Genomic DNA, 22,988 nt, shown 5'->3' with positions numbered 1-22,988 from the left:
GGACCATCAGCATCATCGAGTCCAACTCCTGGCCCTGCACCAGACACCCCAAGAATAACACCTTGTGCTGAGAGCTTTGTCCAAATGGGTGAGAATAGCAGCAGTACAGAAGCGGTGTTCCCACGACAGTATTAGTGAAGCTCCAGATCTGTGTTTGTAAATTTTTTCTCCCATCATTTTAGACTCAGTTAGAAAATTCACGGGTGGTGATTTTAAATATGTTTGCTCAGTTACTGTTGCAAACATTTTTAAATGGTCTTCGAACCAGTAAGAACAGAAGCTTCAAGTTAAAACCACACAGAAACACCAAGAGAAAAAGTTGTTACCTTTATTTCAAAAATACCAGTAATACTGACAAATTTAAAAAGCAATTCACACTCATACAAAAGTATTCATGTGTTCTCCAAAACCACTGTATATTAAATGTCAGCATTTTAATCACGTTTTGATTTACTAAAAATAGATGTTTTTTAGCCTAGTTATTTAAGCAACTGCAAAAATCATTAAGACCAGCATTGGGTATGTAATACAGTAGGACTGTTTGGCAGTCTAGAACAACATTCCCACACCTTGTCCTAGCTCCTTCTTGGTTCATCCGTGAAAAGGAGGACAAGAAGCTACTTGACACTTTGTGTAGGTAGATCTCTAAGAAGCTCTGAGGACTCCAGTCCCCTTCTTTCCATAGGAAGACCATTGCACTTTGGAGCTCACGAAATAATGCTGAACAAACATCCTGTTTTTAAGGCTAAACTAGTTGAGAAAATTGACTGCTACCTTTCGAATTATCAGTGTGGACAGAAGAGGTTTAGTTCTGATTAAACAGGGAATCTAAATAACAAGGCTTTTTTGAAACCACACAGAGTAAAGGCTCAGACAATAGCAGTGCTCACTTTCACTTCTAGCTCAACTGGAACAGCCTGGGTCTGTTCACTCCACCTGCACAAATAGCAGCATCAAGATTTTCTAAAATTATTCTCATAGGGAAAGCAAATGTCATCAAGTCCCAGTTCTTTTTGCGCTCCAACTCCCGCAGTATTTGCCTTATCACAAGATCTATGTATCTATCGTTTGCTATATTGCCACAAGTTCAGAGAATGTCCCGGGCTGTCTAAAGCCAAAATACCATGAGCAGGCAGCACTTCCGCACAACCCTGTCTGTCAACTGCCAAGCGTTCGCTGCCCAGTGGCAGCAGTGATATTCCAAACATGGAAATAGCTGAAACTAAAGGAGTTATGGCACAATGGGCATCTTAACTTATAGCTACTGTTGGTCCTGAGGCTTCGTATCTTCCTCTGCCATACTGCAGCTGCAGAACATTCCGACATCGACAGGCAGCCAGAGACATCAGGTCATATAGCGAGTAATAGCTCTCAGAGCATAAAGTAGTTCGGCTTGCATCCGAGCTTCTACCAGAAGCAAATTTACATGGACCTTCAGGAGAGAGAAGAAGTTACACTTCAGCACTGTGCTCACCACCACAGGCTGCAGCCAAAGGAAGCTGCGGGGCTGTGGGTGTCGTGCTGGTGCAGCAGCAGCAGGGGAGCACTGCCCGTGTCACCACACAGCCCACCAGATCTCGCTGTGGAGCTCACTGAGTGGGGCAGAGGAACCAACGCCACACCCCGTACTGCAGCACGGCGTGGCACTGGCTCACAGGCACATTTAGGCAGGGCCAGGTCCATAGGAAGAAGAAATCATCCTTTAGCAGACCAGATGGTTTAGCTGGGTAAAACAAGAGAAGCTTTCAAGCACACAAGCCCTTCTTCAGCAACACTATGCAGAGCTTGTTCAAGTTTAGTTTAATGAGGCTAATGATTAAAGGGCAGTGGGCACCTGCAGAGCAGAGGAGGGTGTTAGCAAAGGCAGAGGTGACAAGGCCATTTGCCCCTGGGACTGAGAGAGAAACACACAGGCAGCTACCACCTGAACAACAAAGAGTGGTTGGCTAAGGTGAAGCACCAGAAAAACTCTCAAGTGCCATAAATCTATTTTCTCTTCTGAGACACAGGTGTTCAGTAGCTACTAGAGGTAAGAATTTTAGTTCTCCAGCTCATCTTCTCAATGTCTTTACTGTATTTCTTTGAGGGTGAGATCCTCAAAGCGGGGGGAGGGTGTGAAAGTATTTTCTCACTGACAGCAGGTTGCTGTGAGTTTGCTCGGGCATGTAAGGGCTGTGTGTGGTTTCATTTGCATGATCTCCATGAGGATGCACAGTTATTGCATTCAGTGACACGTATGTGAATGAGTCGTGGATTTTGATGGCTATGGAGTTGCAAAGTTTTGGGCTTTAAAGAAGGATTTGTGTGCTTGAAAAGCTCGTCTATTACAGTTAGTCCAGCCAAAACATAGGCAGTGTTTTACTTGAACAATCTTACATCATTGTAGTTACAGGACCCTGGTTTAAGGGGTTTAATCAACAACTACAGCCTCTAATGATACAAACACTAATGATTTCTGCATCTTTATGTTTCAGCATTAAGTGAGGCCAAGAAATACCTTTCCAAAGAAAAACTGAAGGATATAAACTTACTTAATGGATTTGGTATCTGAGAGTTAACAACAGGCAATGTGACTGGGAGGTGCAATTCAGACTGTAACCCAGCAGCAAAGCTTTAGGCTTTCACAAAGAAACTGCTTTGGGGCTATCCATGCCAGAAGGACCAGGGGACTGTAAAGACCCTGGGCCAGCCACAGAGCTGTTCCAGGTCTGCTGCCAAGGGATGGATGATCTGGCACCACTTCCCTGCCTCTCTGGGATCCAGGCAGTACTGACTGCAGTTGAGGTGAAGCTGTACCATTGTCGTGTCTAACCCCCCAAACTTCTCAAAGCTTGCCCAGTCCATGTCAGCTGTTAGCCAGCAAATATGCAGGAGAAAAGGGGAAATTATTTCAGCCTGGAAACATGACACTTCCTAATGACTTGACTGAGTGTGAGCAGAACCCCAGTAGCATCGGGTAAAGCTTAAGCTGGGTGGCTGTGGCTGTCAGGGGGACACTGATCTGGGGCCTGTGGCTGCCCCTCAGCGCGCATGCCAACTGTACCTTCTCAGAGTGTTCAAACTGCCTCCAGAAGCTATCATACATTCTTTTTGTGGTCTTTTCAGGAGTGCAAACCACAGTCTTGATATAAACTTTAAAGCTGCGGTCCAACAACTGATTAATTTCACCATAGTCATAATCATCATATCTGTGTGGAATTGAGAGAAAAGACACTTTCATTTTCAAGCAGCAGTTATTTCACTTGCATTGTTTCTAAGCTCCTATGGCAAAATAAATTATTGGGTAATTGTAGCACTAGTTGCCCTCCCCCATAAACAAAAACATGTTTAAAAAACACATGTATGTTTGCCTAACAAACAGTTCTGGTTCAACCTGACAAAGAAAAGCCAATGTGTTTAGAACAGAAACAGTGAAACTGACCTTATTCCAAACATACAATGGATATAGTTCCAAATAGCTCGTCTCAGCATTGAGGTATCCACATCTTTGTGCATAGCCATTGTGTTGTAAGTCAGATTATAAGCAATATGGAACTTCTCATCAAGTAGTTGTCCCACATCTGGATAAAGACGATTAACCAAGGAATAGCCATGGTCTTCCCAGGAATAATCCTTAGAATAAGTAAAAATGCAGAATGGAGCATTTCAGAAATGAACTTGTGACAGCCCAGAGCTTTAATGCAGTAATAGATCCCAGGGCAGATAATCCACTGGGGGGTGGGGGTTGTTCATTTGCTGGCTTTAAGCCTCACTCACAGGGCAGTGAGGGCACAGCCATTTCCAGGTTTGCTATCTGGCACAATGAACAGTTTGTTCCCTAAGCTCCTGATGGCAGCCCCATGCCTTTTACCTGAACACGAAAGGTGGGCACATGCATTCCATGTCTGGAGAAGTCTTTGTAACCATAGCTGGTATCCTCAAAGTGACGAGACACATCTCTTGTTGCTGCAGATTCTTCATCTTCTGTTAATGCCAAACAGAATTTCACACAATTTTGGTAAGAACAAATTGGAGGTGTATGAGCAGAACTCCTGCACAAGAATGGGTCTCTGTGCTTTTTAAGGAAACACATTTTCACTGGACTACCTGTATTAAGATTGTCTAGTCCAGCTCTGTGACTGCAGCTATGGTGTTCAGAGGCAGCTCCATGAAAAACACTCAGGTTTTTTCTTACAGACAAACATCTTTTTCTCCCTTCTGCTCTGCTGCAGTCTTCACCCTATCCCCTGAATATAGGGGACATTTTCCCCCTAACTCAAGAGGTCTGTAAAAATGTCAGGGGAAAAACCTGCTTTGGAATAGAGAGCTTATTAATAAAGAGACTTCTGAGACTTCCATGCCAAGTTTGTTTTAGAGCAAATTGTATTGAAGAGCCCGTGACAACCCTAAACTTGTAATAGATTAAGTATTGTCTTTCAGTCATCTGAAAAGTAATGTTTCACACACCTAAATAGCAAAGCATGTCAAGTATCTTGGTTTTACAGCATCTTGCAAGATGCTTAAGTCACTTGTGAAATTTCTAAAACTCTCGAGAGATTCCATTTCTTCTGGAGATTTCTATTATTTAATTTCTATTGGTCAGAGAGTGCTATGGTGTGTTTGTGAGCAGCCACAAATCTTGGCACTACTTGGCTTTTAAGTGTTCCTGGAAGAAAACAAGGCATCCTTAATCTTGATTCCTTCAAAGAAATGCTAATGTTTGTGAGACAGCTAATAGCACTTCTTTCCCCTTTTGCAGTAGTATTTCTTCAAATAATTTGGGAAAGTCTTAATAAATACATATACAGACTACATCTGCACTACCTGAAGAACACACGAACATGCTTTCTCTCTTCTCTCTTTCAAAACGCGTGGCCATCTCTTCTTGACTGGCTTCCTCTTCATCTCTGCACTCCTGCAGCTGCTTCATTTTCTCCATAAGAGCTTCAACTTCACAGACAGACTCTGTAGACTAAAAAGAAGAGAAAGACATTTCATTTTCATGCAACAGGAAGTGACAAGGATGGCAGAAATTGCCAAGCCAGAAAGTTTAAACACAGCTTAAGTCCTTTACATCTTCAAATACAGATTTTTCAAGGAACACAGTTTTTGAAAGAAACCTGTACTGACCCAATGGCATACATTTAGTCATCATCTTTTCTCAATTAGATCCCTGGTATTTTTAGCATGATTTAAAAATCACAGCATTTTGGAACAAGTCGTTCTCACACTAAAATTAGTTTCTCTTAGTCTAAATGTTCAGCAACTGAAAAACAAGGAGCTGTAACAGAAATTCTGATAGAGGAAGTAACCACAATTTACCACCCAACTGTATTTTTCCCCTCCTCTGCTCGCAGAGAAGAAACATTGAAGGAAAAAGGAAGAGTGAGTGTAAATGCAGATTTAATGAAGCCTCAAAAGAAAGCCTGTGCAAGATAATTGTCTTTCACAAGAGCTGTTTTAACACCACAAGACAGTATTAATTCAGTAATCGGTCTTGTAAAACTTCATCAGCACGAAGGAAAGTAAAATTATCTTTAATTTATACAGTTCTGCCCCTTTCCTCCCTGCCTTTTGCAGTTTCCTCCTTCAGAGAGCCAGCAAGCTTCATCAAACAAATTTAAATGCCACCCACACCACTGCAGTAAAATCTCGAAGGCAAGGATCCTGCAGTGGGAACACCCTCATGGCTGTTCTTAAACCAACACTTAGTTCACATCATGCTTTTCACCAAGGGAAAACAAGTCCAGATCAGCATAACTGCTGCAGGCAGGAGAGAGTGTTTTTTTTATAGACAGTCACAAAGTTGTGTATGATCTGTTAAGAATCATCTGTTGTGTGTTGCATCACAAACACCTCAAGGCAAAAAAGTCAGAGCCTGGAATCAAAGGAAGAGGCAACTTTCCACTGCACCCATGAAAAAAGCATTCCTGGCCACTGCTGCTCAGGACACGTATCATGAACTAGCTGAGGCTGGGACTCATCTCAGTTCACCTTTATGAATGACAGGCAGAAAAAGCAAACAGAGATTGTGCCTGTTTCTCCCTTTGGTAGCTTTCCCCAGCTTACCAGTATCATTTCAGCTCCTCCTAAATGCACTTTTTCAATACCCACATCTGGATTAGACTCGTCAATCCCACTCTCAATGAATGAAAAGAAACAGGCATCCTCCACATATTAAGTTTACAAAGAAATGACTGCTTCTGAAAGAGATCGATTGTTCAGACACTTACTGGAATACTCCCAGCTGGGCTGGCATGGATTTCATCCACCCCATGGTAACCATTTGTAATATCACATATGCAATAGTTACTGACGGAGGGGGGCCTGAAGGTGTGACCCCCTTCACAGTCGATCTCTGGGCTGATCCCACAGCCAAACGTGAAGGAAGCAAGGGAGTGGTAGTGTGTAAGGAGAACGACTGCATGGATCAGCTCTGCCAAGGACCAGCTGTTCTCTTCAGTCTTCAGTAGTTGCTTTAAAAATAACGCAAGACAAAAATATGAAAGTAATTCATTTGACCCACCTTAATGCAGTTTATCAACACATTTCTTTGCCAGGTAAAATTATTTTCCCAACATCCATATGTGCTTCCTAACTTTCTGCTGCCATTAGTGTGCTCAGTGACCTGTTACCAGGTGACCTGCCAGACACAGACTTGCGTGGTTAAGCCACAAAGGAGGCAACTTCTCTCCCCTCTCTGTCCCTAAACAATTGAATAAGTTGGGGTTTCTCTTTTGCACCACGTGGTTTCTATCGAGGCCAGACTGACTTGCATTGAAATTTCACACCTCTGATGAAGATGCAACCACGACTGTTCCTTGTTTGTTCAAATGGTTTTTACAGCATCAGAAAACCCAGGCAACTCCTTGCAGATCAGCTGTGTAAAAACCTGGCACCAGGCTCCCTTCATCTTGTCCCTGTGGGTGGAATGCTCTAGATTTGACAAGAAGCTTCAAACCCCAACTTCCCCTTCAGGCAGGAAAGTGTGGGAGGTTTGGGGCCTTGTGGCAGAGCATGTGCCCTCCCCCACAGCGCATCATCCTGCCTCCCAGCTGGACCTGCCACCACCTCTCACCAGGCCAGGCAGCACCGAGGGAAGTCCCAGCACCCACGTGCTCCTCGCGAGGAGCGCAGAGGAGAGCAGAAGGGCTGGAAGAAGCAGCCCCTTGGTGGTTTGTTGGTGCTGCAGTCCTGGCTGTCCTGTACTACCATCGTTCCCCTGGGCAGCTCTGCCAGCCTGCTCCCTCCATCCCAGCCTGAAAACTCAGCATTTGAACTGGCAGCAAGCCAGACAAAAACGTGATGGCTGGTGATCTGCCTGACCTCTGGCAGCATCTCAGAAACTGAAAGCACACAGCTTGAGGAGGGAGGTGCACACCTGAGCACATCGTCATCGCACCAACAGAATTCCAACATGACACAGAAATTTTAGCATGTTGTAAATTAAATTTGTCACTCATTTGAGAGCAGTTATGATCCTGTTAGTTTTACAAGGGCACAAGTGATACTGTATCATGCAGTGATGTAGCACTGAAATTAAAGTCATTACCACAGAACATCTTTCACTCTGTCTGGCTCTGAACCCCTGTGATTGCTTTACTGAAAAAAGGGGACATTCACATTACTGCATGAAAGACCTACCTCGATATGTTCCTTGGTGATAAGCCAGGGTCGATGAGCCAACATTTTGTTCAGTTCTCCTAAATTTTGCAGTTTTTGAGGTGCATTTTCCAGACCATTCAACCATTTAGGGTCTCCACCAACATGAAGGAAGTCATTCACATGGAGGTTAACAAGGTAAGAGCACTGATGTCGTGCTGCAGCCTAGAAAGGAAAACAATGTGATACAGAAAACAATTACAGAAAGTTAGTACTTTATGACAAATACCGTAAGTCATCATTTCCTCAAAACATCCAAGAATAACACTTGCACTGAACAAAGACTCGAGTAAAAAAACATTTCTGAGATTAACACATCAGCTTGTTCTGATTATTGTTCTCACAACATAAATATCCCTTGTTCATACACACCATCATTATGCTGGCTACAGGTGCAACGTGCCTACACCCAGGGAGAAGTACAGGCATGGATTTATTACATGTCCTGAAGCAAGTAATCCATACTGCCTCATACTCCCCAGGGCGGAAGAAGCTGTCTCTAACTGCATCTTTACCAGCAACAGTCGAAAGCAGGTTTTAGACTGCATATGTCAAGAGAGACTATGGGCAGCTTCTCAGCAAAGAAAGCCCAGTATCATTTACTCAAACACTAATACTTTCTGCATCAAATTAAGACACAGCCCAAAACTTTAATTCAGCTTCAGCAAGCAAAGATCACTGAACTGGCAGATTAAAAATTAGAAATCAACCACTTTTGGCAGAAAATTGGCTTAGAATTTACATATTCAGAAATGCATGATAGGACCGACTATTGAGTTGGAGGGAGATGTATGTGACAGGACACACACACAGAAACAAACTTTCTTGAGACACAGTTTCTGAGATACTAAGGAAGCCAGTAACAATTGTCTCATTTCTATAGCAGGTTTTTGCCCTTTTACTCACAGTCCTACTGAATCTATGAACATGAAGTGCTAATCTTCTGAAACCATCTGTAAAGCAGACACCAACAAACATACTCTGCTTTTCTCTTAGCTGCTGGTGAAAAGCCTTTCCACCTAGAAACTGCAAAGCACAGCAACAGCTGCTCTCAGACAGGGCCCGAGGCGCTGCCAGCGTGGCTGTTTCTGCCTGGTGCGTACCATTATCCCGATGTAGTGCCGGTAATGGAGCGGGAGAGGACCATCCATTTGCAGGAGATAGTGCTGAGTTTTTAGAAAGCTTTCGAGATACTGCGGGTGGAAAACCATCACCAAGGTGACATTGTCCAGCCGGCCCAGCGTGGCAAAAGACTCTGCAAACAGCGTGTGCATCGTGGCGTCCTCCTTTCCCACCTGAATTGTCTGATTGAAGAGAAAGAGCAATGAGCAATATTGTCCAAGTACCACCAATAAAATAGCAAATAAATGTATTACCACAGCACCCAGAGGCCCCAAGTGAAAGGAATTATATTATAAATCTATTAATGGCATTAAATCAGTGCACATGAGGCACATTAAATCCCTGTAATACCTCTCATTTAGGAGATCACAAGTGGTTATGTCAGCAAAAGGAGATTTTTGGCTTTAGTCTCTCTCTAATACAACACTGACTTCTCATTTTTAACTCTCACCTTCACTTTCTTGAATACCCCAGGTTGATCTTAGTTTATTATAATTAAAAGCTATTGGAATCATCACTTTTGCTAAGGGAAAAAGAGGGAAAGAAGTAAAAGGCTAGCTAAGATGACAAGAGAGAAAAAAAAGGAAATTGAAAAAGACTCTAAAATTCCTAGAAAACCACAGGCATATAACTAATTTTTCTTTGCTCCAAATTCTCTTACCAGATGATCAGGCAAGAAGCACCAGAAATGCTCATCCACAGCACTCTGAAGCTTCTCAGATTCTGCAGAGTGCTAGAGGCAGCTCAAGAAAAAGCAATCCCAGAGCAGAGGGGCAGGTACCTTGTGGACCAGTAGGAAATTACATCCGGATGTTCACAAGGAAACAGTATTGGGTTTCTCTCATGCTAGATAGCAGCACGGGAGGGGTCATAACTATTCCAAAGCTCCCCAAGGCTCTCACTGTTCTGTACACTAGAACTGTGTCCAAAGTCTCAGGACTGAATGTGATCAGGACTGAAAATGTTTTGCAGTTCAGCAGCTGTCCTGAAACCAAATGTGGGCTACTACTAAAAGGATGTTCCTTAAAAGCGTAAAGTTCACTATGTACTTGAAAACACTACCACACCTCCTTCTCAGGGATGAATCTGCTTGGTCCGTGTCCCAGTGGTCTAGGAATTCTTATTCCAAGTTCCTAGAAAAGAAAATTACACCACCTCAGCATTTAGTTATAAACAGCTTTTTAGCTGTGGTTGCAAGAAAGAAAAGAGTTCTCCATTCAGAGCTGGACTTATTTGGGTACTTGTGGTACTCTTACACGGGCACTTTTACTAGTACTGTTTGTACAAATGCAAATCATTTTTTTTATACAAGTGCTTTATAATTAGCTGTGCTTGTTTACAGCACACTGCCCCACTCCAGCAACAAAAAGTTCAACAACAAAGGCCCTGTCAACCAAAGAAAACACGCACAAATTTATATGCACACACACACAGACACACTACAGCTTGGTTCACAGAAAATTCTGCATACAGCATATTTTGGCAGGGTGTCCAGGACAAGGAGTTCCGAACATGCTGGCTGCTGTGTGGTTATGCCACTGATACAAAACGAGGCTGCTGTGTGTGTGTACATCCGCAGTTCGCCAGCACACAACACCCTGTGCATCTGTCAGGAAATGAAACAGCTGTAACCCTAATCAGATTTCTTCTTCCCAACCTCAAAGATCACTTAAACTGCTGAAAGTACCTGATCTACATTTGCATCTACTTTCTTTTCAAGATAGGATAAAAGCTATTCACATTTGCAAGGAGGGAGGGAGAATTTGCTCTATCGGAACAGCAGCAGCCACATCCTTGCACCCACTTGTGTGGATGCGTTGCCTTGCAGGTAGAGTAGAGGCTGGATACCCCTGGCAGTTACCTACTTGCCCTCTCCTTCAGCTGGATGAAACTTTCTGACAGGCCTGTGGCATCCTGGGCCCTTCCTGCAGCCAAGGAGCAAATACATAGAAGACTTGGGTGCATTAGTGTCCTGCCTGTTAACACTGTTCCCTTTGGAAGGTGGAAAGCCACGTGCTCCAGGGCAGTCTCTCCATTTGGCACAGAGCAGCCCCCTGAGAAGGCACACCAGGTTCCAGGGGCAGGTACCAAAGCAGGACATGGCTTCACCTCACACCTTCACACATGCCCCCCATCCCATCGCTTCAGAGGCTCCCTCTGCTGTGCGTGTGGCACTCACTGCAAACCAGCTCTCCTGAGGGGATTACTCCCCAGCGAGCAGCTTGGCTTCCCCAGGAAAGGTGGGAGCCCTGCCAGCTGATGGCATGGCACTCTTATAGACAGAGGGAGGCCTGGGATTAAAGCTGAGGATGGAGCCGAGTGCTAAACACTAGGCTATATAAAAACTAAAGGTTTGGGCTACTTACCTGTGCCCTCTTTCCCAGTCATCTTTTAGAACATATCCATTGCCTCTGTTGCATAGCCAAACCCAACCATTTTGTGATGATATCAACTAGGTTTAGATGAATAAATACCATGCACTGAACCAGTTCAGGCCACACAGAGCAGAGGGGCACCTTCAGCTGGTTTAAGCCTCAAGAGCAGATGATGCCCCAAGAGCTGCCTGCCAAATGCAGTTTTTAACTTCACCACATTTTCCCCACATAGATAAGGGCTCTTATAAACATGCAATACTGGTTGTACTCACTATTGCACTTTTTCTCTCTTTAGCTGAGGTTTCTATTTGTATGAGTTCACTGTACGAGAAGCAATTTTATTAATCAGTTACAGTTTCCTGAACTTTCCCCTAAGATTAAAAAACAGCTTCAGAGAGCTGGAAACAATGAGTGCAGGCCTAATACCAAACCCTTCAGACTATGAGAGTCTCCTTATCCTTAAGTCAGATGCCTTCATTTCTCAAGTCTTACTTGGATAAAGTAAGATCAAAGGGCACCTCTTACTACTAGTCTTTTCACTTTTTCTCCTCAGTGTAGCTTTTTCCTGCTATGGGTCCCAACATACACAAGTAAATTTTGCCTGTCAGTCAAGCAATGCCACTAGTAGGATGGAATTTATCAGCATCTCTCTTTAAAACTCCAGCACAGCTTCTCATCTGGGCTACAACTACACTAGAGAAACATCTTTCAGCCAAACAACAGCAAGCAAAAAGAGAGATCCTTTAAATTGTAAGCAGCATTTAATTTAGCAGATGTCTGCAGTTTGCCAGATCAAGCACTCCAAGACAAATACCTTGAAGTTTAATTCTTGAACAAATATTTTTCAGTCTTTCCTTTTCCCAGAACAGTTAGAAGAAGAAGAAAAAAAAAAACCAAACCCAGATTTAAGAACCTGAGATCAGCAGGCTGCTAATGTATTCTGCTTCACAATCTAAAATACATTACAATCAATACACTACTGTTTCTTAAAGCATGCAGAGGTCAAACTTAAGATTACACAGCAAATTACTCCACTATCCAAACCCTCGCTGCAAACTGACTTAAAAGGTTTTTTTAATGATTAAATAAGTTGCTTTGTTTTCCATCAGGAGAAGGACCATCCCCCTGATATCATAGCACCAGCCCAATACTTGAGAAGCCTGGGGTCAAGGCTCTGATGCGACAGAGATGTAACAAAGGATTTGTGAAGATGAGCCCATTTCCCGTCTGCAAAATGGGGGTTTCTTCCAGATGGTGCTGAGAACAGAAGCAGCTTGCCATGAGGTGCACACTTAACACCGTCATGAGAGTTGGGTAAAATCTGACCCACTAGAAGCCTTTTGAAAACTTGTTCTTCAGTTACAAGCCATGGCAGACCTTTTAAAAACTATTCTCCTCTCTTTTTCAGAAGCACCAGTTAATCAAATTCTCCTAGTACTTCAGAAATAGCCATGTGCTTCCAGCATCCCAGCATTTCAAATACTCGATAACGCAGTAATAGTTCTCAAAACAGTCCTAGTGATTCTTTCCTTTGTCCTGAGTGTAATTCTATGCTTCACAATATCCTTCACTAAACCTCCATCTTCCAAATACACTCAACTCATGGAGCAACACTCTCCCTCTCAAAGGCAAGACCTGCATCCTGAGCAGACATACCACTATATCTATCTCCTGCACCTTTCTCTTAAAGCACCATCTCACCTGAAGCACCAACAAGCATTTGGTGAAGCAGTTGTGTCTAGGACAAGGAGCAGCTGGAAAAAGCCTGTATTTCTTTTGGTTATTACAAAAGTATAAGCAACTTTCATGTGATTCCAGGCCACAGAATTGCGCACCAAAGTGACCTACTTAGTGACACATTCTCTGCATCTTAACTTCTCCTGGCTCCTTTCCTCCTGTTTATCAACCTCACCACACCACTTTCATTCAGTCCAGAAACTCTGCAGCTGAATACAGCTCAAAGCTCAGCAGAAAGCCAACCACAACTGAGGCTTTAGGTGTAAATAAATAATAACAATAATGATGATGATGATGATGCATCAGAGGCACTCCATCTTCAAAGCCAGAACATAAAACTCGGGTGGCTGCAAAGCTGAGCACCAAGGGTGGAACAGATTTCACCCTCAACACCCAGAAGCTCAAGCTAATGGACGGAGGTGGGCCTTGCTGGGTGGCAATCCACTCCACTGCGCACCTTCCAGACATACCTTGACAGAGACATTAAGACTTTAGCCATATAAATGCTGTATTGCTATGCTGGCAGAGACAACCTCGGAAATCACAGAAAAGCCTCCTCTTCCACCTTATGTAACATAACTTGTATTTCTGTACAGCCACTATTATTATTTCCATGGGAACTATGCTTACCCAGGTACCTATCATTTCTCAATCTACACATCCCTCACCACTGCCATATCAGCCCAGAATCACATCTCATGCATTTAGATACTGCAAGATTCCTGTGAGGTAGGACAAGTATATTATCTCCCATCTAGGAAAAAAAAATCCTGGAGAAATGGAAAAGCTACACATCTTAGAAGACTGGTGGCTTCAGCTGAGATCTCTCAAGTCACAGGTTAATGCCCTAACCATCAGACTGTGTGCCTGTTCAGAGACTTCTCAGCCAGGAAATGCTTTATGCAAATTTACACCAAGAAACAGCACTACAGAGCTGAGACAGAAAAGTTAATGAGACAAGTCTGCAAGCTTAATTATATACTTCCCAGTTACCACTCTCTCTCACCAGTCTGGCTCACTTAGCACATCCAACTCCACAAGGACAACCAGACCAAAAAGTCTGTACTGCCTGTACATACAAGCTCAGGGAAGATCACTCTAAAGCCTCAAACATGTGCAAACTCACACAACTTAGAGCTTTTCTGTATCTCACAGATGTCAATCCAGCCTAACTTTTAGGTAGCTTTTTTAAGCCTCTGGACAGGAACATTATTCCTGTCAAATTTATGTAAAAGCCTGGGATAAAAAGTCAAACTGCAATTGTGTAGAAGAGGTTTGTAAATACTTAAAAGTACAACACACATTACCTCTGCTAGTAATAAAACATTATCTGCTTTGGTTCTGAATCTCTTTAAATTGTAAATAAAAAAAAAAAAGTCACAGTCTAAACAGCCACCCAGTATCAGAAATTTCACCTAGAAACACTGAAAACAGAACTAAACTACACACCAGGTCACAGAGCCTCTGGAACAGGAACAGCTATCTAACCTAAGCTACAGTTCTTCCTCCATTGTGTGCCTAAAATGCTTTTTCAGCTCCTTGTTGGTCCCTCACTACTGGCTCCTTGCAGCTAGAGCTCTGTCTCTTACCACAAAACCTCTCCCAAAACTCAATGCTAGTTTTGTCCAATGAATCTGGGGACTGTTACCAAACTGCTAATGTTCAGTCATACAGGATTCATGAGCTGTGATCCACAATGCTCACTCAGACTGCTTCTCTGGTGTTAGCACAGTGAGCCATTTTGCTCCCCTCAAGTACAGTCAGTACCACTATCAAATGTTGTATCTACCAGAAAGACTTATTTACATACTTCCTTAGGCCTTCTCTAAATGGCAAAGGGAACATTTTATCATAGACAAGCCACAGGCGAAGTAAAATTATAATTATCAATTTACTTCCGTAAACTACATTTGAATTAACTTCTTTATCTGAATCATCTATGTCCTGATTAAGCACTAAGTGCTGCTAGACTCAAACAAAGTTATATGAAAACCACACCCCATAATACAATATAATCTAATGTAAAGAACCAAAATAGGGAAATGAGATTGAGGTGAATTTTTTGGAAGTAACATTTTCCTAGACAACCAGTCATCATTTTACATAATCTAAGTGCATTCCTGCCTAAGTTTAGGGTTAAGAAAGGCACGAGCTGTGAGTTAAAAACTCTTCAACACAATCTCCCAGTAGAATTAACTCCTCCAGCATGCCAGTGCTGAAAATTCAGCTTAGTAGAATATGATGAGCATTTGAAGCATGGGCATTAAAAATACTCATTTAGGGCTTTATAAGCTTATAGGATGAAATGCCCCTACGCACATGAGTGTCCAAAAAGGCTGTGCTGCATTTCCAAGGGAGACTTGGCACTTACCAGTTTAAGAGGCTTCATGCTGCTGCTGCTCCTTGGCTCACTGTGAACTGTCTGGTTCCTACTTCCCCTTTAAAGGCCACCGACAGCAAAACCTCACTGGTGGTGACACTGAGGCTGCAAATGGAGTTTCCTTGTTTAGGACCTTAACAACAAGGACAGGCACAACTGGCCCCCCAGGACAGGCTGTCCCCAACTAATACATACTCAGCTTAAAAGCTGTATTTTCAGTTCTGCTAAATGCAGTAGCTACTGTAGTTTCCACATTGGACAGAGAACTTTTAGGAAGGAGGGAATTAAAAACAAAGACTAGTGATTAAATATATTTCTTTTCCTACACACACAGAAATCCTGCATCTTTTCTAAATGTGGGGCTATGCAGAACTGGCCATTTTTCCTATTTTATTTGTTTACTTAATCCTGATGTAGCTGCAATTGTTGTGGCTTTCTCAAACAAACCATGATTCACATTAAAATGACAGAAAAAAATTATCCTAGAAATGCTCATGTACTTTAAATGTTTCCACTGGTTCCATTTGCTGGGTATGTAAGACTGTCATTCAGCTGAAGCAACAGACATGTCTCCACTTGTATGGATTTAAAGAACTGAGAACAAGGACTCCCCTTCTCTTACAAAGCACTTTGTTACACAGACCTACCACTCTTCACTGGAATTAGAGCATGGCAAATGCTGAACTGTTTCTCTTTTCATATAGAGTATGTTATTCTTATATGAATTTAAAGATGTAAATTACTTTAATTTCAATATCATTTCTCTGGATGTCTCAAAGTCCTTTAAAATACCCGATTTTAAAAACATCCCTATCTAGTTTATCTGACTTGATTCAAGACAGAAATCAAGGCAAGGGAAAATGTGCCCAAGATCACACACCTTGTTCACAACAGCAGGAATAAAAGCAAAGCCCAAACTCCTCTGTCTCCATCTCTAGCACCTCTTCTCTGGTCATTTTCTAGGACTGAGCAGGACAAGCATGTCCAACTGCAGTGGTCTCAAGGTGCCTATGCGCTACCTACTCTTCCTCAGCATTAACAGCTCTTCCTGAAGTGGTTTTGTGACATAACTGCCTGGAGTCCACAACCCAATTTACCTTTGATATGAGCTCACTGAAACGGAGGCTGCGTTTCAGTGATTAGTGCCTAGCTTTTTTTTATATGCCACTTCTGTAATGAAACAGAAAGCAGTAAAGGGCAAAGGATTTGGAATGCAACCCAGCAATTTCCCTACTGTAAACACTATTTAAATACCAATATATTGGTGACACAGAAGGAAACAGTCTAAATGTGACAGTAACTGCATTACATAGACTGTACTACTGGATTATGTCAAAGCAAAGCATATATCCATGTATATGTATCCATATGTATCCATGAAATACTGGATTACTCTAAATCAGACAAATGCAAAACAGGTTCCGCAGTACTGAGGATTTAACTACCTGCAGCAGTTCTGAGGATTTAAAAATTTCCTTTAAAAGAAGAATCTTAACGTGGTGACACTAAGGAATTTGTAAGAGAGATCCAAATCAGCAAGTTTACTCCTGCCCAAAATAATACTCGACTTGCGCTTGTTTATAATTATAGCCCGCTCTTCTCCATGAGAAACACAAGAACAGCCTTACTGTTTCAAAAGGATAATCCAAACCTATGCAAGAACGACGTAAACGCCGGGCAATTCCGAGGCAAAAACCACCTAGGCGAGCCTGAGCACCCTGCAGAGGCACCCGGTTACCACACACACCAGCGGAACACAGCCCGTCTGGGACCAGAGGCGTCGGGGAGGACCGCGACAGCATCTGCACTGTCACCGCAGGCAGCAGCTATATATCCCGCGAACCCCTGAACGATGCCCCCCGAGAGAGGAGCCCGCAGGGAAATGCCGCTGCTGCCTCCGCAGCCCCGCGGATGGTCCGCAGGGGGCTGCCCGGGCCCCCGCCCCTCCCTCCAGCAGGGATTTCTCTGGGTGATGCGCCCGGGGAGAGAGACCCCCGCCCCTGGGGAGGCTGAGCGCCGCGGGGACAAGCGGCGGGGGCACCCCGGCCACCCGCGAGTACCTGGTGCTGCCGGCCCGGCTTCGCTGCGGGGCTGGGGCCGGGCTCGCCGCTCTCGCAACCCGCTGGGCTCTGCCCCAGCACCGCCGGGGCGGTCCCAGGCCCGCCCCGCCCGCCCGGCGCAGGGGCGGAGCTGCCGGCGCGCTGCCCCGCCGGGGCTCGCCGCGACCCCACGGCTGCTCCCTAACCCTGGAAGTGCCAGCAAATGCCCCGGGCGGGGCACCAGGAGCAGTAGCCCCCGGCTCGGCAGGACAGCCTCGAGCCTCGGACCCCTCGGCTCCGTTCCGCTCTCCTCCCCGGCACAGAGACGCTCCTTGGACAATGCTTTCCGCTCCCCTCTCCTGTTCCTTATGCAAGAGTTTCTACCTTCTCTTTAAGCAACAAAGTAATTACGGCTTTTAAACCGAGAAATCGCAGGAGGTTCACATTTTGCAGATATTTGTGTGACTAAGTGCGCTGCTGCTGCAGAAATCTGGCCTCCTGCCTATTCCCAAGATCATAACAGTCCTGGGCAAACATATGTTTTGCAATCGCATCAGCAAAACACTCGGCCTTTGTTTGCAGCAGGCTGTGCTGTGCCTGCCGACCCCCCAGGGCTGTAAACTCTGCCAGATGCCTTCCATCTCCCACCTCTTTTGGTCTGGGATTTTACGTCATCAATTATTTTAAAAGAAACAAGTCCCTGAGCTGGCCCACGTGATTTTTACTTTTTTTTTCTTTCACAACAATATAAGATCCATAAAGTTACATTCTGTTAGATTGTTTTCCTTCAAATAATTTGAATTAAAATAAAACACGGTAGACCCCAAGAGGAGAACTTCTGTTGCAGTTTTCATGGGAGGAGGACCAGGGCAGCTCTGAACTCCTGAACATACTCACCTGGGGGAGGAAGGCTTCTGCCTATAAATCAGGCTGTGAGGTTTTGAGCCATACCAAGTTATCTTAACAACCAAGCAGGGAAATTCCATGACACTGAACTTTAAACTTCTGTTAAAGGTAAAACTGAACGCTGCAAAATTGCTCACAGCCTGTTCCTGTTATCAAACCTTGCAGCTAAATGCAGAAAACACTGAGGACAGTGCTGTCAGGGAAACATGGCAACATGATGCAAGGCAGCAGTTCTGCACATCTCTTGATTCTTGAGCCTTAAAGGCTTCCTGTCGTCTCCACTTTTCAAATACCACCATGCCTCTCTCTAGGTCACGCAATTAACTCTGGAGAACCAAGGGATACTCTACTGCTGAAGGCTTAGCAGCAGTCATAAGGTTAAATTACCTAGAGATGCCCAAGTATCACAGCTCCATCCTTACTTGGGGCCTTGGCTTGAAGCTGGTAAGTTTCTCCAGAAGAAACTGAGTGTTCTTACTACTTACTTGCACTTTATAAAATTCTCAACAGAAGCATGGAGAAAGAATAATGCAATACTGGCAAGGAAGGTTGCATTTTGTGAGCTAATAAACTAATGAAGAACAGTGTTTAATTCCCACTGCTTACTTCCTTACTTCAGCCCAAGGTATAACAAAAAGGTGGCATGGGCTGCTCTTTCAACACAGGCAAAGAACTGGCTTGCGCTCAGAAAAACTGTTGAAAAGGAGAGTAATTACCTGAAAGCAAAAATGCAAGAAGATACCTCACCATAAAAAGTCTCCCTGGATGATAGATGAATGGTCATCCCCTTTCACGAATTTGTTAACACCCTTGGAAGAAGGGGTGAGGGAGGAAGGGCAGCACTCCCTCACTTCCAAAGTGGTTTTGTCCCACTGTGGGCATTTGTTCTGCCTGGGTATTTGTGAGGAAGCCTGTTTATATTAACAGTTGTTCCTGTACAAAGAACCTTGGCAGATACAGATTCTTTTCTGGCATCATCCAAGGGAAATTCTCTCTCCTTAAACAACCAACTCAACAACAGAAGGTAGGAAATTGTATCGTGTTCTTCACTTTCTCTATCAGGAGAGATGGAGACAATGACAGCATGTCAGAAAAACTGTGTACAAAGGGGAAGAGGAAGTTGCACAGCCACAGCAAACAAATAATAATGGACTTAAAAGCTCTCCCATATGGCCAGAGTACACAAGCCCTGCTCAGGCCCCAGGTATGCCTCTGCCTTAGCAGAATCCCATCACCCCAGCTTGCGGCAAGCCCTTTCTCCATCCCAGCCCTCACACAAGTATTTCCTAACTCCTCCAAACTAAAGAGCACAACAAACCTGAGCCACCTGCTCATCTATAAATCAGTACACAATTGCAGACTGAAATTATTCCTATTTGTGAGCTAGCATGATCACTTACATGAGCAATTTCATGAGAGAATATGGTTTGAGACTGGTACAGAGCTCGGGGTATTAATGAGTGCAAACCACAGCACAGGTGGGGAACACGGGGACAGATCATGGTTTGGTTTGCATAACTGGAGCATTCCCCCGGGGAAACACAACAGTGTGTTTGACCAAGTATTGATGCAAGTAAACAGAGATCTAGTGAAATGCTCCTATGGGAAAACACAGCAACAGATGTTTAACATGAAAATATCGATAGATACCAAGTTCCTTTCACCCAGAAAGAGTGCATGAGAGATACTCAAAGCAAACACCAGCTAAAGCACAGGAGCATACTCCTTCATAGCAAGCACTTCCATAAAAGTTGCTTGCATAAATGGCATTTAACATCTGTGCACTCTAAGCTATCAGAAATGCAATTTTTCCTTATTGCTACATTTAAAGGAAGTGTCCTGGGGAAGCTAAAAGGAGACCAACCAGCTACAGAGAGAAAATCCTGATCCTGCAAACAAAAATGTCTGCACTTCGCTGCTTTAAGTTGAAACAGTTCCCTTTCAGTCCAATAGGGCAACTTTTTGCGTCAAGTTCAGCACAAACATATGACTCCAAAGAACTGGCAAACCTAAATCTTAATTTTTTTCAATAGAAAAGCTAGCCAGGCAGGAGCACTTGAAACGCCTGTTACTGCAATGCCCTGGACATCAAATTAGTATCTCAGAGGATGATCAAATGATCCTTTCCCAGGAACATTTACAAATAAAACCAGGTAATTCTTTGGGGCTCTGAGCTGATTTGTATTAGTTTTAGCTGCAACTAATATGGTGCCTCAATGAAGTCACCAGGTGTTTCAGTAACAACTAAGCAGTCCTGTGCTGGCCACTGAACATTTTCCTGTGGATTCCTCTCGTTCCTTGCTGTCCACAGCCACTATCTTTTTCATAACAAATTTCATATGTGTCTATTAATCTCTTCTATCCTTTGATTATACATTTGTTATTTCTCAAACAACAAAAAATCTTTATCATGATAACAATATGGCACAGCAATCAAACCATTCATTACAGTGATGGAAGAATTTAAATTAAAAAGAACATATCATCATAGCATGCAAGTAAAAAAATGGCCAGTATGTCAAAGCATTCCTCTTGATTTAACCTTAATCTGATTGTCCATCTTCAAAAACTCATTCTATTATTAGAATTGGTACACAGTTCTAGGGAGGAGAATAAACTGTATTCTTTGTACAATCTAAATTCTTGCTGTATGTGTCAAAAAGGATCAGCCCTTTAGGAATGTCACTACACCTGATACTTTTATAATAATAACAGAAACAAGTTGTTTATTAGAATGGAGGGCTGACAACCGGCCACATCAGGAGATAAGTTAAGACCAATATACAGAAGCTTTCCTTTTGTGGTCCTTAGGATTGTAAGGTTGGCTAAGACTGAACATTTTACCCTATTCATACATTGCATTTATTGTCTTTTCTTCTAACCTTATCTGTCCTTCAAATGCTATTTTTCTATTTCTAGATCGTGCTTACATGCTGCTTTCTTAAAGGCCACATCTTCAGCTTTAATGGGCAAATGGCTTGCAAGTGATCATGCTGGTTTGTGAGTAATTACAAATCAGGTCATTCCTAGCCCACTGTATTTCCCACCAAAGACACCATCTTTTCTCTCAGAGCTGCCAGAGGCTGTGAGTCTCCTTTGTTTCACCTGAGCTGTTCTCACAATTGACTAACTTGAACTCACCAAGTTGCAAGAACTCCAGTGGCTTTATTTGTTCCCTCAACTATTTGGTTCATCACTTAGGACTCTTACTCCCCCCAAAGAGTCCTCATTCTGGTAATTTCTGCCTTTAAGATTTCTACAGCTCACCCCCCACCTCTAAGCCACAAGTTGCTTTGTTTTTAATGTCAGCATGGCTTGTCCAAATTTAACATTCTGTTCTGCAGTTATTAGGTAGCAGAAATACAAAGTTTAATTTAGGGAACTATAAGAAGTCTAGATCTTGAGATTATTCATGATTTGGTAAGGACACGAAAACAGAAGTATGGTTTCTAAGACTACTGCAAATAGGTACATTAAAGATGCATATCTAAAGCTTAGAAGATTGAAAGAGTGTCTTACCAGATTATCCTTCCCCTTTTTTGTGAGGGTATGCAGCTCCTCCTAGGCTGATAGAGAGCAGCTGAACTATAGAAGTTGTTTGGTTGGCTGGCTGTGGGTTCTGCTGCTGCTGTTCTGAGATGGCTCCAGACCCATGCACCACACAAGAATACTCTGGTTAACAAGTCCCTCCAGACCCAGCTGGACCAGTTCTGCCCGAGTTTTCATTTGCTCTATTTTGCTGGTTTGGAATCCCTGCTGAAGTTTAGATCTTGAGAATATCCAAATAACTATAAAGCTGTATTCCCCTTGCATTGTCTGTAATGATCTATCTTGACAGGAGGGTTGCAAGTTCCTCAATACTGAATCTCTCTCCTTATTTACCTAATATATGGAGCCAAGTACAATACTATAATATAGGATTTGTCAACTCCTTTAGAACATTATCTTGGCAAAAAGCTAAGTACAACAGTTAACAGCATCATCATAGAAAAGCAACCCACATAACTGATTTAATGACAGCCATTAAGAAAACAGATCATCCTCTAGGTACTACTCAACAACTGATTTTTATAAGCTAAGGAGATAATGCCAGATCTGTCATTTTCGTAACAGATCTGTTTCTTTTTGCTTCTGTACTCAGAGACAAACCCATTAAGACCTCTGCTTGAGGAGAATCATACAAAATACCGAGATGAATCATGTATTTCTTGTCATTTTTGTCAATTTTTATTGGTGTTTTGTTTAAATTCAGACAGCACTTTAGTCTTCATTCTTCCCATTTTCAGAAGATGACATGGCTAAGATTTTTGAAACAGGTAATTTTTTTGGCCTTTGCTTTCTAAAACAGAAGAACTGAGAAAAGCACTGCTTTCCTGCTGATACAAATCCTAAAAGATCTGGCCTGTCTCCTACTCAGGAATTGATACCATTTCCTACAGTGAGTCTTACTATGTTGCCACTTGCAGGAATATGCCACCTTTTCCTCTTACAGCGAGTTAAGAGGTCACTGACACTTGCTGGGGTAAAGCAGGGAGCAGAAGCCTCCCAGCCCATCAGGAGCCACCCCTGCCCTGTGACGAGCGCCAGCCAACATCCGCTCTGATGAGCCCCAGCAAACTGCAGTGCCCCTGCCAACACATGCTTCGAGGACACAGTACACGTGCCCCTGTTTAACACAGCACGACTTCTGCATCCTTCTAAATCCTGGATAACTTCAGAGGTTGGAGAGCTCCCTCAAGACCCCTGGGACAAACTGGCCTGGCACCAAGCTCCTGCAGGACTATCATC

The 22,988-nt window shown here is 43.3% G+C and overlaps 1 protein-coding gene across 3 annotated transcripts in view; it reads right to left on the bottom strand.

Annotated features, from left to right (window-relative positions):
* Positions 1-310: 310 nt before the first annotated feature.
* SESN1 (sestrin 1) overlaps positions 311-22,988 on the bottom strand; it is a 76,479-nt gene continuing 53,801 nt past the window's right edge. The window contains exons 1-11 of one of the 3 annotated variants that reach the window (XM_039568813.1): positions 17,316-17,404; positions 15,247-15,360; positions 9,831-9,896; positions 8,745-8,945; positions 7,624-7,806; positions 6,213-6,455; positions 4,804-4,951; positions 3,851-3,963; positions 3,422-3,612; positions 3,044-3,188; positions 311-1,432 (exon numbers count right to left, since the gene is read on the bottom strand). In XM_039568813.1, the coding sequence (XP_039424747.1) occupies positions 1,346-1,432; positions 3,044-3,188; positions 3,422-3,612; positions 3,851-3,963; positions 4,804-4,951; positions 6,213-6,455; positions 7,624-7,806; positions 8,745-8,945; positions 9,831-9,896; positions 15,247-15,264 (1,395 nt within the window). In that variant the 5' untranslated portion in view covers positions 15,265-15,360; positions 17,316-17,404 and the 3' untranslated portion in view covers positions 311-1,345. Of the gene's footprint in view, positions 1,433-3,043; positions 3,189-3,421; positions 3,613-3,850; positions 3,964-4,803; positions 4,952-6,212; positions 6,456-7,623; positions 7,807-8,744; positions 8,946-9,830; positions 9,897-15,246; positions 15,361-17,315; positions 17,413-22,988 lie in introns of those variants that run through there. The other 2 variants (XM_039568814.1, XM_039568812.1) reach the window with 2 other exon arrangements.

Source organism: Corvus cornix, chromosome 3, assembly GCF_000738735.6.
Source record: "Corvus cornix cornix isolate S_Up_H32 chromosome 3, ASM73873v5, whole genome shotgun sequence".
NCBI classification, from domain to species: Eukaryota; Metazoa; Chordata; class Aves; order Passeriformes; family Corvidae; genus Corvus; species Corvus cornix.
The sequence above is the reverse complement of the archived record's forward strand: the minus strand, read 5'-3'. Positions and strand labels throughout refer to the sequence as shown.